Consider the following 17,310-nt stretch of genomic DNA (forward strand, 5'->3'; position numbering starts at 1 on the left):
AAATCGCCAGCTACGACAAAGAACAGGAGTGGCTGATGCAGTAGAGAGAGTAGCAACACTGAAATGGAACTGGGCAGGTCACGTGGCTCGAATGACAGATAATAGATGGACAAAACGGATACTGGAATGGAGACCAAGAGATGATGCCTACCGAAGCAGAGGTCGTCCACCAACACGTTGGACTGACGATCTAAAACGTTGTCATAGGAATTGGATGCAAGAGGCACAAGATCGAAATAGATGGAAAATTATGAGGGAGATCTATGTCCAGCAGTGGATAACCGAAGATTGAATGATGATGATGATGATGATGACTAGGATGGTTAAGTTACAACAAGATAGATAACATGGCAACATAAGACTCCACTGGAGGTTGCTGGTCCTGAGACAAAGTGTCTACGAGGACTTGTTGATATCAATAGCAATGAGGATAGTTTTCTTCTTTTGACATAGTAGTATTCGTTACTTTCGTCTCTCCAAGTACTTTTATTGCTGCATTAATTATGTTATTTTTGAGTTTTTTCCAGCCTTGATGTTTTTAATGCATGATAACGTTATTTTTGCTACTCTAAACACAACATTTACCATGGGAATAAATACAGTACTTATACTTTTCATATAATAAATAAAATATATATCGTATAAAATAGTTATAAATATCTATGTTTAAGTTTTAAATTAAACAATAATACTTCTTTAGGTACAAGTCATGAAAATTTCACTAAATCTATCTCATTATGATAATAAAATCCAAGTTATTTTGTAGTTTCGATCCTTATCAATGTTCAATTGGAGTTTCCTGGTATATAGACCAACAGACAACAGAAAATCGATCAACAGCATGGCTGCTAACCATTTCTTATTCTAGCCTCTTTAAATGTGCAATATATCTTGGTGAAACCTTTCACCCTGCTCATTTGATACCGTACCAAAAATTTCAGGGAAAAAATTTGAAATTTAAGTGCGAATATAAAAAATTAATTTTGAGTGACATTGCATCCTAGAGATTCATAACAAGAAAGAATTCTTGAAAACGATTTCTCTTATATTGTCCAGTAAATTTTATTGCTCTTATTGCTAACATAGGCTTTCGTTTTTGCGGAACAATAAAATTCCTTCTATCAACTTCGCATCACTGATTCGGGAAAATTTAGGTTTAAGGTACTAAAATTTTTCAGCATAATTTCAGGTGTTAAACTGTTTCTTTGACGCCAATTTTTAACTAAATAATATTTATTTCTTAAACGACTGTACCACTTACATAAAAAGCATCAAAACTTAATATATTCCTTCTGCAATCCAGTAAGTATAGGTATGACTTTCATATTGGCACATAAACTCCATAGGTATTAAGAATATTTATTACCATTCAAATAGAAGCTTAAGCTTAACTCAGTATGGTGGGATAGACACCTAAATATGAAGACAAAAACACAGATTTATAAAATATTAGTGCGAAGTATTATGACATATGGGGCTGAAAATTGGATCATAAACAAGAATAACAGCAGTAAGATAGTAGCAACAGAGATGGAATGCCTGCAAAGATGCTGCAGAGTAACAAGAATTGATATTAGAAGTAATGACGAAATAAAGCAAAGAACATCAATAGAAACAGACACACTAACATATATAGAACAAAAAAAACTAAAGTGGTATGGACATGTAAGAAGAACTAGCGACAGTAGATGGATAAAGAGAATAACCGAATGGAGCCCCATAGGAAGGAGGAAAAGGGGACGACCCCAAAAATCCTGGAGGAACGAAGTAGACGACGCCATGAGTAAGAAAGGCCTAAACGATGAAGAATGGGACAACAGAGAGAGATGGAAACGGTTGAGCGAGGGAAGGCAGTGAATACTGTAGAATCCCTAAATATATATATATCAAATAGAAGCATTAATAAAAAGTATCCATTATTTAAATACTTCCATGAAATTTATTTCTTGAAGAAACCCTGCAGCATCATTACAATACAGTAAATCATCCTCTTTGGAAAATTGACATGAAAAAATTTTATTGCCTTGCGCGAAAATATTAGATTCGAATATTATTCTTTACCAAAGTCCACTGTTTTATTCTTGATCGTAAGTAATTGAGCCTTAGAGTTTGATAGCCCTAAATCTCGAACATTCATATCGAATTGCTTTAGAAAGTAAGGTTATTTTGATGGACTTTTAGATCCAAATAAAGTGTACGAAAATGAGCAAGTACGTTTAGTAAGAAACTCGATTAAGTCTGTGGACCAGAAATAACTTGTCTCGTCCATCTTCTCGTTATTTTTGAAAGTACTGAAAGTGGAATACCTTTGTCCCAAGGAACTGATCTTTTTTCGGATGCGATGTTCGGATATACAATTTTATTTTTATTTTTTCTCGACAATCCTCGCGTTTATGTCATGCAAAAGTAACAACCACTTTCATGATTCTGAAGTTTACTCCAAATCATTGGCATTACAAACGGCATAGATTTGTGACTTCCTTCTAGCCAAACTCTTAACGTTTTTGAGCAACTGGGATGGCATAATTTTGGGAGCCAATTTTTATCCGCCAATTATTTTTGAATTCATGTACAAATGAGCATCAAAAGATTCAGAATCGAAGGACTAATTACGGAATCCACTTTACTTGTATAATTGGATATAATGTATAAGTGGATACCGTAATTAGTCCTTCCATTCTGATTATTTATGCTCATTTGTACATGTATTAAAAAATAAAATCATTAGCGATTAAAGAACAATATTTTATCATTAAATAAGCCCAAAGGACTTATCGGAAAATGATAAAACAAGGTTTAAACTTGACTTTAGGTCCTTGGTAAATTCAATGAATTCAATAGATATATTTTGTTTAGAATGGTCTAAAAAATTGTTTTTAAATTATGTATAAGTAAAAAAATATGTACTAAAACTACTGAAATATGAAATATTTAAAAACTTAAATAGTTTTAAGTACTGTAATTGTCACTTTATCACTCCTAAATACATAAAATATTCTTAGTAATAGTAATTTGTGGTACTAACAGTTCTATTAATGCTTTCTTTTTCTCTGTCTCAAAGGTAAAAATTTATCGATTTTGGGCGTTCATGGACCGCACGGAACGACACACCAACTACCCCAACCTCTTCAGATCCAGCAGTCTCATCCACTACCTCCTGGTGATCTTCCACTGGAACGGTTGTCTGTTCCATATAATACTAAAAAATGACGGTTTTGGTTCTAAAAACTGGGTGTACAGTGATTCTGAAAGTACAGACTATGTGAAAGCTTATTTGCAGAGTTACTATTGGTGTACGTTGGCGTTGACAACCATCGGGGATTTGCCGAGACCTAGGAACAAAGGGGAATATCTTTTTGTGATATTTCAGCTGCTGTTTGGATTGTTGCTGTTCGCCACTGTACTAGGACACGTAGCTAATATTGTGACATCTGTATCGGCGGCCAGAAAAGAATTTCAGGGTAAGTTTGATTCACTACTAAGTTCTTTGAAAATATTTTGTTCTAACCACTAAATTTAATTAACTAATATTAGACATGTCATTTATAACCCCAATAAATATTTAAACACTTTTAATTAATATTCAACTATTTTTTGTAATATCAAATTATTTTATAAATATTTATGTTTTTCTAAAATTAATAACGAAGCACAATCACAATAGTTGCTCCTTTTTTTTACCTATCGTAAATGCAATCGTAAAACAGTGAACATTTTATGGCAAGATCCTAAACTTTGGATCTCCCAACACATGATTTATATACACGCATGCCATTATCTTTCCTTGCTTCTTTAGATATCTATGGATATTGCCACAAGGGGTATCTTTATACAATGAGATTGGAAAATCAAAGAAAAATAATATTGTCCTAGGCTTGATCTACACATTGCATAGCCGGATAAGAATGTAAAAATTGTCCTAGGGGGAACTTGTCCATAAATTTTAGAGTATTGTTTGGCATTTTAAAAGATGAGGATTCATTAAATTTAAGCACAAAATATTGACACACAACCTTAAAATTTAATAAAACGCCGAAAATCGTTTTTTTGGCCATAACTCGCTTAATTTTTGACCGAAATAGATTTTTTCTTTTTTAAATTGATGATTTTTTTGTGCTGTATAAAAATATTTGAACAAAAATGAGAGTTGGCTGGAAATTAAAATTGACTTGAGCGCCTCAACATTTTAAACGCTGATAAAAAATAACAATAAATATGGATAGCTCAAAAAAGCTATATATGATATACGATGATCATTAAATCTATATTCTAGAATTTTTTCAAATGTTTTAAAGTGTTACAAGGGAGTTAAAAATCAAAAAAACCGGTTTTTTGACATTTTTTCGCCGTTGATTGAGTTACATTTTTAGTTCGAGATGAGCTACTCTTTTGAAGTAAATAGCTGACATTATTACGTTTAATTTAAACTACAGATGAAACATTTTGGACTCTTAGAACCAGAGTTACGGTGATTTAAAAGACGAAAATCTGATTAGAACCGTCGCGTCCATTGTCCGGCGTTTTCACCGTTCTTTTGGCGTTTATATTGCTTAGCTTAAGTGGTTCCCACGGCCAAATCTAGGATTTAACTTAATCACTTAAAAAAAAATTAGTTAAATAATAAGTTAACTAGAAATATAACACAAACATGCGAAAAAATTGCGAAAAACCAAAGATTCTGACCAGATTTTCGTCTTTTAAATCATTATAACTTCTGTTTAAAATGGTTTATTCCGAGTCCAAATTGGAGGTATTGACGTGAAGTGTTGGCTCAAATAGTTTTCAAAAAAGCGGCGTCCCTATTACTAAAGATATAAGTCAAACTACGCGAAAAAACGGTGAAAACACCAATAGGAAATGGTTTATTTAGGGTCCAAATAAAAGGCCTTGATGTCAGCTATTTACTTAAATAAATTTAAAAAAAGGGCATTTCTAACTGTAAATGTAACTCAATACACGGCGCAAAAACGTCAAAAAATCGGTTTTTTCGATTTTTAACTGCCTTGTATCACTTTAAAAATTCTAAAAAAAAAATTCTGTAACATAGTATTGATGATCATACGTATTTTTTCAAGCTATCCGTATATTTTTTATTTTTAATAATTTTATCTTTAGGCGTTTAAAGTTTTCAAACGCTCAAATCAATTTGAGTTTCCTGCTAACTTTCATTTTCGTTCAAATAGTTCTATACAGCACAAAAAGACATTTAACTTAAAATAAAACAAATCTATTTTGGTAAATAGAGTTATGGCGAGTTATGGCCAAAAAACGATTTTTGACGTTTTATGGAATTTTGAGGTTATGTGTCAATATTTTGTGCTAAAATTTGGAGAATATTCATTTTTTGTAATGCCGAACATTACCTCAAAATTTAAGGTCAAGTTTGCGCTGCCGCAATTTTATAAACGGAAACTAAGTGAAATTCGTAGAGTTTTTTGAGTTAATTTTTAGTTTTATTTAAAGGGAAAGTTTTATAGTGATTATTTATACATTTATATTGTTAGTAATATAAATTTATTAATAAAATCAAATCATCTATTTGCGTTAGTTAAACATATTCACTATCAACAATATGTTTTTATAGTACTACCTAATACAAAGAAATAGCGATCGTGTTCTTTAGTTTACGCTCACTGTGACTACCTGTTACTGTACATAAAAGAACGGTGATCGCGGTCACCGTTTAAAATCAGCGTTATTCAAAAATCACGGTCACTGATCACGGCGTGATTTAAAAATATAATACAGTTCACCTTCACTAATACACAGTACATTTGTCCTCCGGGAATACTCCTTTTTACCAGTAAATGGTAAAAGTGATATTTATTACACAATTAAAGCACTAGGGTAAAAGAGTGCCACAACTACAGAATGTTATATAAATAGAATTTTTTGTGTATTCGTCTCCAAAGAGAGGATGGTGTCCCTTAATCCTCTGCTTGCTGTATTACATGCAATTATGAGCTTTTCCGAGGCATATGCAATAAGCTAAATCGGGGACTTTACAGAGTTTTTCTATTAGAGTTAAAGTTTATTAACTTTTTTGTTGTTGGTTAATCTATTGGGGTATGCATAAGCTGCCGTATAATTGTAGAGCGTCCAAGACATTTTTCTCTTCCTTCATTTTCTATTGGTAAGTTTTATAATAATGTAGTTTATGGTTAGCATCTTTTAAATTATTTTTATAAAGTGGTATCTGCCTGAAGTACGTAGATTTTTTTTCATCTTTGTAGAGAGGGTGTCTGGAATCTTCAAAAGACACCTTAGTCTAGGACGCCGCCTGACTGACTTTTATGCAGGATTCGTTCTTCGTACTCACGCAATTGTTTCCAAGCTAATTTAAAAAGCCCTCTCGCCGAATTCGCTGAATCTACGCTGAACTCCTAACTGCTAAACCAGACCCTCATGTGTCATCCACCGATCCGAAAGGGGATGGCCGCTTTACGCCCGGCATCATCTTCCCGAGCACTATCTTCATTTATCCACAGGCTGTCAGCAAGGAGGCTTCCTGTATCTTTTCCCTGTGTCCCCTTTTTTGGTACCAAAAACTGTTTTTTTTTTAGGAACATTTCAGGTAGCACGTGCAAGACCCTCATCGCTCCTTGTACAGCATCACTCCCAGCTGGGCATTTTCTCCTTCCCTATAGCCTGACTAACACAGTTTAACTTACACAGTCTACCTTATACAGTCTAACTCACTTTTCTATCTTCGACTTACAGCATTTTTCCCTTTGCCATTGGTCCAGCTGTCTTTCTTTTACTTCTTTTTTCTTTATCACAGCACGGATATAGTTGCGTACTCCAGTCCAAACTGCTTTATTTCTAATCATTCTCTCAATTATTTCTCTCAATGTAATAAAATTTAAACCTATCTATTTTTCGGGTCGTTATCTCTACCGCCCCACTCCAGACTGGCGCCATGTGGAGGACGATCAACTGCACAACAACATGTAAGGCCCTCCTACTTTTGGATTTGGGTCTCTCAATATTCGGCATCACCCACCACAACGCAGCCGTTCAGGCCACCTCCGCTATCATGTGCTCTCCCCATTTTCCATTCTGCTGCAACATCATTCCCGGGTACTTCACGTGTTTCTTGTGTGTTAAACACGCCCCCGCACATAGTACTTCCACACTGTACGTGTTTCTTTTCCTCTTCAAAATTATATCTTCGGATTTCTCTGCCACGAGTTTTAGTCCGTGCTGCGCCATCCATTTCTTTACGATACCGCCTGCGTTCCAAACCCGGTATTTGAGATCTGTCTCATCCCGCGCCACTGCCAGCTTCGTGAGGTCAACAGCGAATGTGAAGAGGATTGTACCCTCTCCGCATTCACAGTTCATAACTCCGTCATATGCCAGCTTCCATAGCGTTGGGCCCAAGACAGATCCCTGGGAGTCCCTGGCCGTCACGTCGACGATTGTGCACTCCTTCAGAGGTGTAGGTAGATAGGTTTCTTTATATGATGGCCTAGACGTCGACATATAAAAAGAGAAGAATTGATAATTTTTATTAGGTCGTAAGGTTGTAATATGTGAGAAAATCATAGATTCTGTGATTCACTTTATCGTAGGCTTATTTCAGGTCAACCAGTGCATGCTCTATTATTTGTTTATTTTTGTATTCCTGTTCTGTGTATTCTGTAATTTTAAGAATTAAGTTATCAAAAACTACTAGTAAATTAGGAATTTTCAATTGGAGCCAACTCCAATATGCATTTTTTGTATGGCTCTATATAAAACATTTTTACAAAATAATTGACATTTAGTATAAATCACCTTGTGCATAATTATTGTATATGATTAAAGACGAAATTTGCCATTATTAAAATAGTTGTATTTAATATATTAAACACAAATTTTCTCACATTCCCAAAACACTAATACATTGAGCCAAAATCTAAAAGTTACCCAATATCTAGACAATAAACCTCACTTATTAAGCGAAGACTTGGAACTGTAGGTTGTACACATTTTCAATTTCCACTTTCCCTACGCGAGAGCCGTAATTACCGAAATTTCAACCCTCTCAAATTCCGATTGTATATTGATAAAGTAGGCCAATACTGGGATACGGAGGTTAACCACGTTAAAGTTACTCCAATTTTCACTCCATGTTCTCTCTAATATTAAACCAATTTTCAATTGGGGGACAACAACAATAAGAAATACATAACAGATGTATTAGTAAATAATTGAAGATATATGAATTTAAAAATATGAATATCTTTCAGTCTGACATCCGGTAAAGAATCGGTACAAAAAGATAAATAAATCGGTAAATTGGTAAACTTTCACTAAAGAACAATCTTTAGACAATTGTTATAAAGTTGGTACATAATCGATATAAACTTATGCAGTAAACATGCGAGATTTTATGTACGTAATAAGGTTCTGTTTTTTAATTGAAAATAAAACTTCAAGCAGTTTTACTTCAAGCACCAGCAAGAAGTGTAACTACCTGACTTGACAATGGCAAGTGCGACCTTGCCGAAACGTTGTCAAAAATACAAAATTATTTAACGCGAAGTGAAACCCAGAAAACACAGAAAGCACATGTAGCTCCCGAGGAAATTTTAAGTGTAACCATGGGCCACATATTCGAGGTGTTCTGGAAGACTTTTCACGAGGAATTACAGATTGTTTTATGTCAAGAGGAAGATAGGTTTTATTGGTAATGGCTTCTGTTGTTTTTTCTACATAGGTTGTCGGATTCTTGGAAATTGGTCTGAATTCTGCAGTATTAATGACATTTGAGAATTTTTAAATTTAAAAAGGAGTTTTTATGATGACGGTGGCATTTCCTTTATCGGCAGGAAAATGACTAGATTTAGATTTGACTGAAGTTCTTTTATTTCAAAATTTAATCTGCAAATTAACAGGGCTTCCTCTTCTTAAAATTATGCTTCTCTTAGTTCAATGTACTCTCTTCCTGTGTGGATCTTTGCTCGAAAAAATTATCTCTGATCGAAATAAAATATTGACAATCAAACGCTGCTTACAACTTTCCAAATATGATGGCCTCTCAAAAATACATTGACAGCTTCACGTCAGATAATTTGTTGTATTTAAATAAAATAAACTAACTGAAAATATCTGCTTTGCACTGCTTGGCTGCTACTACAAGAGCTTCACAACTTTTCTCACTCTTCACCTTTCAAAACAACCTTTCTTCTTCAAATCTCGAATCGAACTCCTGTGTTTTTTTTTCAAAAAGCCTACTTGATTCTCTTTCTTTCTCAGAACTCTTCCTCAACCCATTCCTCAAATCTTTACCTTGACCAATCAACACACTCCAATAAAAAACTAATACTTTCCATTTCTGGCTTGACAACAAACTCTACGTCATACAATCATTTGAAATACCCCAAAGTTAAACTCTCTTGTTGTCAGATGTCTTACAAAAAAATTGTCCTTTATTTTTCCTAAACAAATTATGTAAATTACTCCTTAAAATCCTGATCTTTATTACTTATCCCTAGGTACAATCGCTTACAAATAAATTTTAATATTAGGAAAAACCCGAAACCGTAATTTTCAATGTCCATTGTTTCGTAACACTCTCATGCCTAGATTTGTCCTTTTAAATCTATTGAAGATTTACAGTTTTTGAAATCACTTTAAATACTATGACGCACTTTTCACTGGAATACAAAACTATTCTTATTTATATATTAATACTAAAGCAGATGCCTGCATACATAATTTTTAAAAGATTTTTCTAAATTATAAATCGAGAATCATACAATATATATATATATATATATATATATATATATATATATATATATATATATATATATATATATATATATATATATATATATATATATATAATACATTAATAGTTCTAGTATCCAAATATAACAAGCTACATTTAACGGAACAATCTGTTTCACTCAATTTAAACAGAAATAAGAAAATCTCCTAATACTCCCATAATCTCGCTTCAGTAAATCTCCCCACTTTGTATCAATTGTAGCAAATCCTTTCACTCTAAAAAGATCCAAACCTCATTCTGCTCATTTTGAATACACGTTTCCCTAATAAAATGTTTTTTCTTCCTCTCTCTCTCTCTACCCGTTTAAAGGTGTCATGTGAAGGTTTTTATTTCTTTTAGCATTCAACCATGTATGAAACGAAATACATTCACGGTTTCTATTTTTAATTTCCTATTCCTATTCCTGCCTTCACGAAAAAATCTCATTCGGATTCAAATCTCCTGTATTTTTTTTTCGATATTTATATTGATAAAAAATTCAAGATTTTGGCATATATAAACACATTGAAGATGATGTAGTCAAGTGATATAACATAAAAAAACGAAATATATTAACATACTGAGACTGTTGTTATGAACTTTCAATATTTGTTCTTTTTTTAATATATATGGGATTGGCGGTTACGTGATATAATTTCATGTTCAATACTAAATCATAAAAACACCACACTGATTTTGAATTGCTACAAAATATCGTTAAATGGACACATTAACATTTAACAAACTATTTTAGTGTAGAAAACAATGTTTTTTCTACCGACTAACATTTCTTTAGGCTTTGTAAAGCCGATCGTACTTCCGATATCGCTTTGTTTATTAAGACATCTGTCTTCCTTACTTGGTCTAATGGATAGTTAGTAGGTAGAAATGACAGCAATATATATTCCGTTAAGGAATATTACAATTTTTTTTATGCTAAAATAGGTCGATGAAAATTTCTCTTGTGAAAACAATATTGTGCTCTTATTTTTTGTTTTAAAAAAGTGGGTGCCACCAAACTATGCGATCTACCGACGCATTTCTGCCATAGCTAGCGGTCTACCAAGAGATAAGGTCTATCTGGGTGGCTAAACAACATCACAATATTTTCTCAGAATTTTTTGCACAGAATAACGAAAGGCAACCAACTGTTTATAGGCAAAATGTTTATTGCTGAGTAGTAATAAACATTTTCAGGATAATATAATAAGCTTGTTTTTTTACTATTGAATAAATAACAGCATAATCTTTTACCAAGAGGATATTTGCGTAAATAGCAGCCTCTCTTTAAATAAAATGGCCTGGTAAATTTACAAAAAAACAGAATGGACGAAGGGATCAGGGTGGAAACCCAAGGACAGTTCTACATTATCCTGGCAAGGGCTGCCAAGTGCGTTCGTTAGGGTAATCGGGATTAGCCAGGATCAATTCTTGTCAAATATATGTTTCTTTACATATTACTTGAATAAAACAGTGAAAATATTTATTGATAAAAATATTAAACCCAGTAACAAGGGCCACAGAAAACAAAAAGAGAAGTGCCGAATGGTGCAATGAAGAATGTAAATAAACCATACAAGTGGCACATAAGAAATATGTGATAAGGATAAATAGAAAAATAAAAACAACTTTTGAGGATGCACGACGAAATAAAACATGACGAGAAATGGAACATAGAAACATACAAAAACCTTTGAAACATACGAAAACGAAACAAAGCGACCAAGTTTGTGTAGGAACCAAGAAAAAGAGATAGCTTGCAAACCACTAAGTGAAATCGGTTTGGAAACTCATTTACAAACTCTGCTAGGGACATAAGAGAATAGCTATTCTCTTGATTAATGGTAAAACGGGGAAGGGGATGACTAAGTAAGAACCACGACTCTTCTAGAGGTCGAATAAGCATACAGGTAGATATCAAACAACACCAGAATCTGTACATCAATCCTCACTAACCAGCTTCAACTGTCAAGTTTTCGGAAGGGAAGTTTGACAGTAGATCACCTCTTTACTGTAAAACAAATTTTAGAAAAATTTTGGGGACATAATAATGATGTTGATAGTGAATTCGTTGATTTTAAATAGACCTGTGACTCTGGGTCATTATTATATTATAATACGTAGTTCTTCAGCTCTTACAAATTTATTGTTGTATTCACAAAAAATTATAGTGATTAAACAATAAAAAAATTACTGGATGCACACCGTTAACAATCACTAACACTGCACTACACTACGTACATGTAGCAGAAAAATTAAAATAATAAGATATGTTTTCTTTCTCGTATTGGCCATTAAAAGGAACTATTAAACTTAATAATTATCTGCTGAAGCAGTGTAAAAAAGGTAAAAACTTGCCGTGAATTTCTTTGTTTCAATATAGTTGATTTTACTGTAGGCTTGTGGGTTCTTGTAATAGAATAAATATTGTTTCTTAATATTATCTAAACAATGGTAGGTTTCTCAGTAATCAACAATTAAAAAAAAACTAATGTTTCCACTCCCATCTCTGGCAAGTAAACGAAGACAGAAATTATTACTTAATTTTTAAACGACTGAACTGAAAATTGTTAATACTCAAAGCTCTAAGTACTGAGGGAAGAATGCCTGATTACAGGCTGGTTCAGAAGGTGGACAGGTGGTGAATAATATTTCTCACTTCTTCTTTAAGTGCCATGTTTGCGACGAAAGTTGGCAATCATCATGGCTATTCTGATCTTCGAGGCAGCTGCTCTGAACAATTGCCTTGAGCTGCAACCAAACCACTCTCTCAGGTTCTTCAACCAGGAAATCTGTCTTCTTTCTACGCTTCTACTACCCTCTACTTTTCCTTGAATTATGAGTCTCAAGATTTTGTATTTTTGGTCTTTTATCACATGTCCGAGATATTGCAATTTCCTTTCTTTTATTGTATTTTCCATTGCCCACTCTCTGCCTATTCTCCCTAACACTTCTGCACTCGTGACTCTATATACCCATGGAATCCTTAACAATCTTTTAAATGTCCACGTTTCAAACGCATTAAGTTGATTTATTGTATTCCGGTTTAATGTCCATGATTCAGCTTTATAGTAGAGTACACTGTGTGCATAGCATTTAATTAGCCTTATTCTGAGGGCCAATATCAGATCTTTGATGCATAAAATCTTTTTCATTTTCACGAAGTTGACACGTGCTTTTTTAATTTTGACTCTTATTTCTGCAGTATAATCGTTACTTTCTGTGATTATATTTTTCACACATCATCGCAATTTCTACTCCTTAGCGAGCGCTTCTCATGCCGAACTTAATTCAAAACCTCGATAAACGCAGTAAAACAAACAAAAAATGTTAATTATATTTCAAGAGACACTCAAAGTTTGTTTTTTATCGTTTTAAATTTTAAAAAGCAATAGGTTGTGTGCTTATTAAAAACTTTATAGATTATTAAAATATACAGTCACATAAAAGCTACTGCTTTTTGAAATAAGTAAAATTTTAAATACGTGAAGTTTTTTTTTTAAATCGTTACAAAAAGAGAAGAGCGAAGTGACCGAGAACGTTCACAGAGATTTGGCAGGAACGGTTTAAGGGCATGGTCATCTTACGTGGAGTTAATGTGAATTGACCACCGAGATCGTGCGATTTTACTCCACTTGACTTTTTCTTGTAGGTTTTTTGAAGTCTCACAAACCAGAGTCTATGCGAGTTAGTCCTAAAAGCCAACATAACTCATGCAGTCGATCAAATGCAGCCCGTTTGAATCGTCAGAGTAATGAAAAATTGGAAATTTCGTATCCGCAGCAAACATCAATTTAAATGACATTAGATTCCATACATGACAGCATGTAGAGGCCTTTCAGATAAATAAAAAAGTTAAATAATATCTTATACATACTTTATGTTATTTAAATTTAAAAATAGGAAGGATTTGAATTGAAAGACCCTTTACTATTAAAAATTAAGAAGTCTTATTGCCTAATTAGTATACGTTATAATTTTAAATTTCCATATTTAGAACAAGTGAAATATGCTGAGGTCAATAATTAAAAACTATGTTTGCACATATATTTACATTAAAGGATTAATCCCGAAATTATTACCGAAATAGAAACCAACTGATGACTTTCTCTCCCTCTCTCTCTTGTGTATTTCCTATTACTAACGCCAGATGAAATTCTAACCTAAATTCTAATCACTCAATTATTCCAATGACATTTTAGAAATGTTGACAGCCTAATTGAGATCACTTAATCAACTTAGCCTAGAAAGAGAAAGGAATGGCGGCTGGTGCTGAAACGTAGCGACATTCGCGCGACGACCCGACGACACCGGCATCTTCATTTCGTTTCATCTAGGCGCTATAATTTTACCAATTGAGATGATTATTTTCTATACAAGGTTGTTCTAGAAAGTAGCTGTTATACTTATTATGAGCTTACAGTAATTTTTCCTTATTTTGTCGTCACTAGAGGGAGAATTACCATCATTATTATAGCGGGTGATTAAATTATTATAACCACTGCAAAAAACTTTGTATTTTGGTGTTTAATAAAGAATAAAACTGCATATAATTATCTAATGATGTGAGTATAATATAAAAATAGATCAAGAAAATATTCGTTTACAAAATTTTTAAAAACCATTTTTTCTTTGACCTTAAATAACATTTTTTTTTAATATTTCTTGCGACCTCTTTTAGTTTCAATGACAGCCTTGACCTTTCATGGGGGAATTTGTTGTTTGTTTTTACACAAAGTACCTATAGTTGTCAAGCACTGATCGTTCAATAAAGAGTTGACTAAGGTTACAGAGGAAAAGTAAAGTTAATTATTTCGATCGGTTCCACTTATGGGTCGTATAAGTCTTTTTACTACACTAGATGCATCGTTAGGTAGTTGATATGGTCCTTCAGGTTGTTTTGCCGGGGTAAATTTCAAGATTTTGTGTGAAAAATGTTCTAGCGTTTACCAAGGCATAAATCTTGATTCCGTATTTTGCTGGCTTATTGACTATATACTGCCTAAATTTGCATCGACCACGGAACGCTTCCAACATTTCATCTATGGTCACATAGAATAAAGGAGTGTATGCAGATAAACAGTTAGTGACAAACATTTTATATATTTCTCGAATGGGTGCAAGATAATCAACTGCGAAATTTTCTAGCCTCTTAGTGGCGTCGTCAAATCTTACAGCTTGAGCTATTTGGTGAAATCTTTTCTTGAACATGGTAGCTTCAAAAATATCTGGAGCTGTGCCATCTAATTTCCAGAGTTCATCATCCGAGACAATCAATTCCCAGCATTCTTATATGGTTTTGGTGCCTTTTGCTTTTGCTTTTACTCCAGGTAAGTTCGTAACAATATTATACGCTTTGGTCTTACCTTTGGAAGTGTTTCAACCATAGTGTTTTATCTTTGCCATAAAAGCTTGGATAACCATCATCTTGGCCGCTTTCTTGGCATGGCGTCTTCAGGATCACTGGATAGATCTTGTGTGGACTGCTCAGAATCTGTATTGTGGATACTGTGTTAAGAACGAACATTACTTAAGTGCTTATCAGAGTCTAGTGGTTCCATATAGCTATATATCTCTTCATACCAATTTTGTTTTCCATTTTATTGTCCATATTTACCTGCAACATACCAAAATAGCGCTTATAATAACGGATGTTCAACAATCTATAGGTATTTCACTAAAAATCTTACCTTTTATGATAATATTATAACTTTTCTTAAGTGATCTCTCTAAAAATCAACACACGCCAACACTCGCGTAGTTAGATTTTTTCTAACGCTCCGACTTTTCAGAACGACTGCAGATAGAGTCAAGTGAGCCGTGATGATCGCCAATGTCCTTAGGGATGGGGCACGATAAGAAGAACAAAATCTTATCTAATATATTTTAAAAAATTTAAAAAAATTTGAGAGCCCGAAAGCTCAGGCGATAGAGTATCTGACTTTCACGCAAAAGGTCGGGAATTGATCCCCAGAGCCAGTAAAAACATCTAGATATTTTTAAATATCTTCACAGCCCAGGTTGACCAGCTTGAATAAAATAAATATATTGGGAAATAATTAAGGATAATAATAAGGTAGCACTGGCCCTTTTACCTTCCTTCTACACCTTAATATACATTATATACGTACCAAGAGGTAATATTACAAATATTTTTAGACAATATTAACTTTTTATAAAGTTAACTAATACGCTTGTATAAAACTTGCAATACCATCACACTTTAACCTCAGTGTCAACAAAGGCTTTTAAACTTATAAAAAACATTTTTTTAATCGATTTAAAACAATATAAAATATTTTTAGAAAATATTAATAACTATTTATAAATTCAACTAATACCGCCATGTAAAACTTGCCATACCAGCACAATTTAACATCTGTGTCAATCTTGTCAAAGGGACTTAAGGTGCTCTTTATGTCGAAAACTTGCGAAGGGGCAAAAAATAGCCAAAATGGCGGTTCGTGTTGTCCTTTTTGCGGCAGTCTAGTTGGCGCGCCGACTTCGTATTTGCTGTCACAAAAGAGTAATATGGATAAGAAAAGGAGAAAATCACCGAGTACATCGCCATCATAGTAAATATCATAGGCGGAACGAAATCACTGCAAATAAAAGTATTTTGGTGTATAGGAATTTGGGAGTTTATTCGAATTATTTAGAAAATACGAGAGAACGGTCTCTTATAATTTTATGAACCTATTACGGGTAGTTTGACTAGTTAAGGAAATTTTCCGCAAGTATGTGGAGCTTTTTTTGTAATATCGTGGAAATATATTTAGTATTTGACATTATATCTTTATGAATGAACTTCTATTAATGAATTTTTACACGACTTTTTTTGAGACAAAAGGCTTAGAAGACATTAATTATAAATTAACGCTAAGGCTTTCATAACTTGATGCCATCATTACAACGTGAACAACCTTGGCAAAGCCTAAATTGTTCAAATTTTGAAAATTCCTAAATATCACACTGGAGACTGTATATCTGGAGGTCACCACAGGATAATGAACAAAATTGCATTAGAAATCAGATCGACTTTATTCTAACCAATCTAAGATTTAGAAATTCCCTTGTAGGTGTTAAGACTTTTCCTGGAGCAGACGTCCTCCCCTTAGACCATAACCTCCTTGTCTCAAAAATGAAACTGAGGGTAAAAAGATAATAAAATCCAAAAGTTCTTAAGGTGAATACTCAGTTACTCAAGATAAATAAAATCTGTGCTGAGGCTTCAACTTATAGTAATTAAAAAAATGAAGAAATTAACATAAGAAATAAAAAACACTGAAAATGTGAACACTATGTGGAGCAAAATCAAAGCTTCTGTTATAAATACACAGAAAGAAACTCTACAAAAGGAAACAGAAAGCCAAAAACCTTGAATGACTCAAGAAATATTAGAAATCGTGGAACAAAGAAGAAAATATAAAAACAAAAACCCAAATAAGTACAGAGAAAAACATAACTTAAAAAGGAACAAAATATAAGACGCTAAGGAAAAGTTGATGATCAAAACATGCATCGAAGTGGAAGAATTGCAGAAAAAGCAT

The 17,310-nt window shown here is 33.3% G+C and overlaps 1 protein-coding gene across 1 annotated transcript in view; it reads left to right on the top strand.

Moving 5' to 3' along the window:
• LOC140441555 (uncharacterized) overlaps window positions 1-17,310 on the top strand; it is a 789,370-nt gene that overhangs the window by 506,325 nt on the left and 265,735 nt on the right. The window contains exon 7 of the mRNA XM_072532358.1: window positions 3,062-3,461. Within this exon, the coding sequence (XP_072388459.1) occupies window positions 3,062-3,461 (400 nt within the window). The remainder of the gene's footprint in view (window positions 1-3,061; window positions 3,462-17,310) is intronic.

Source organism: Diabrotica undecimpunctata, chromosome 1 (genome assembly GCF_040954645.1).
Source record: "Diabrotica undecimpunctata isolate CICGRU chromosome 1, icDiaUnde3, whole genome shotgun sequence".
Classification (NCBI taxonomy): Eukaryota; Metazoa; Arthropoda; class Insecta; order Coleoptera; family Chrysomelidae; genus Diabrotica; species Diabrotica undecimpunctata.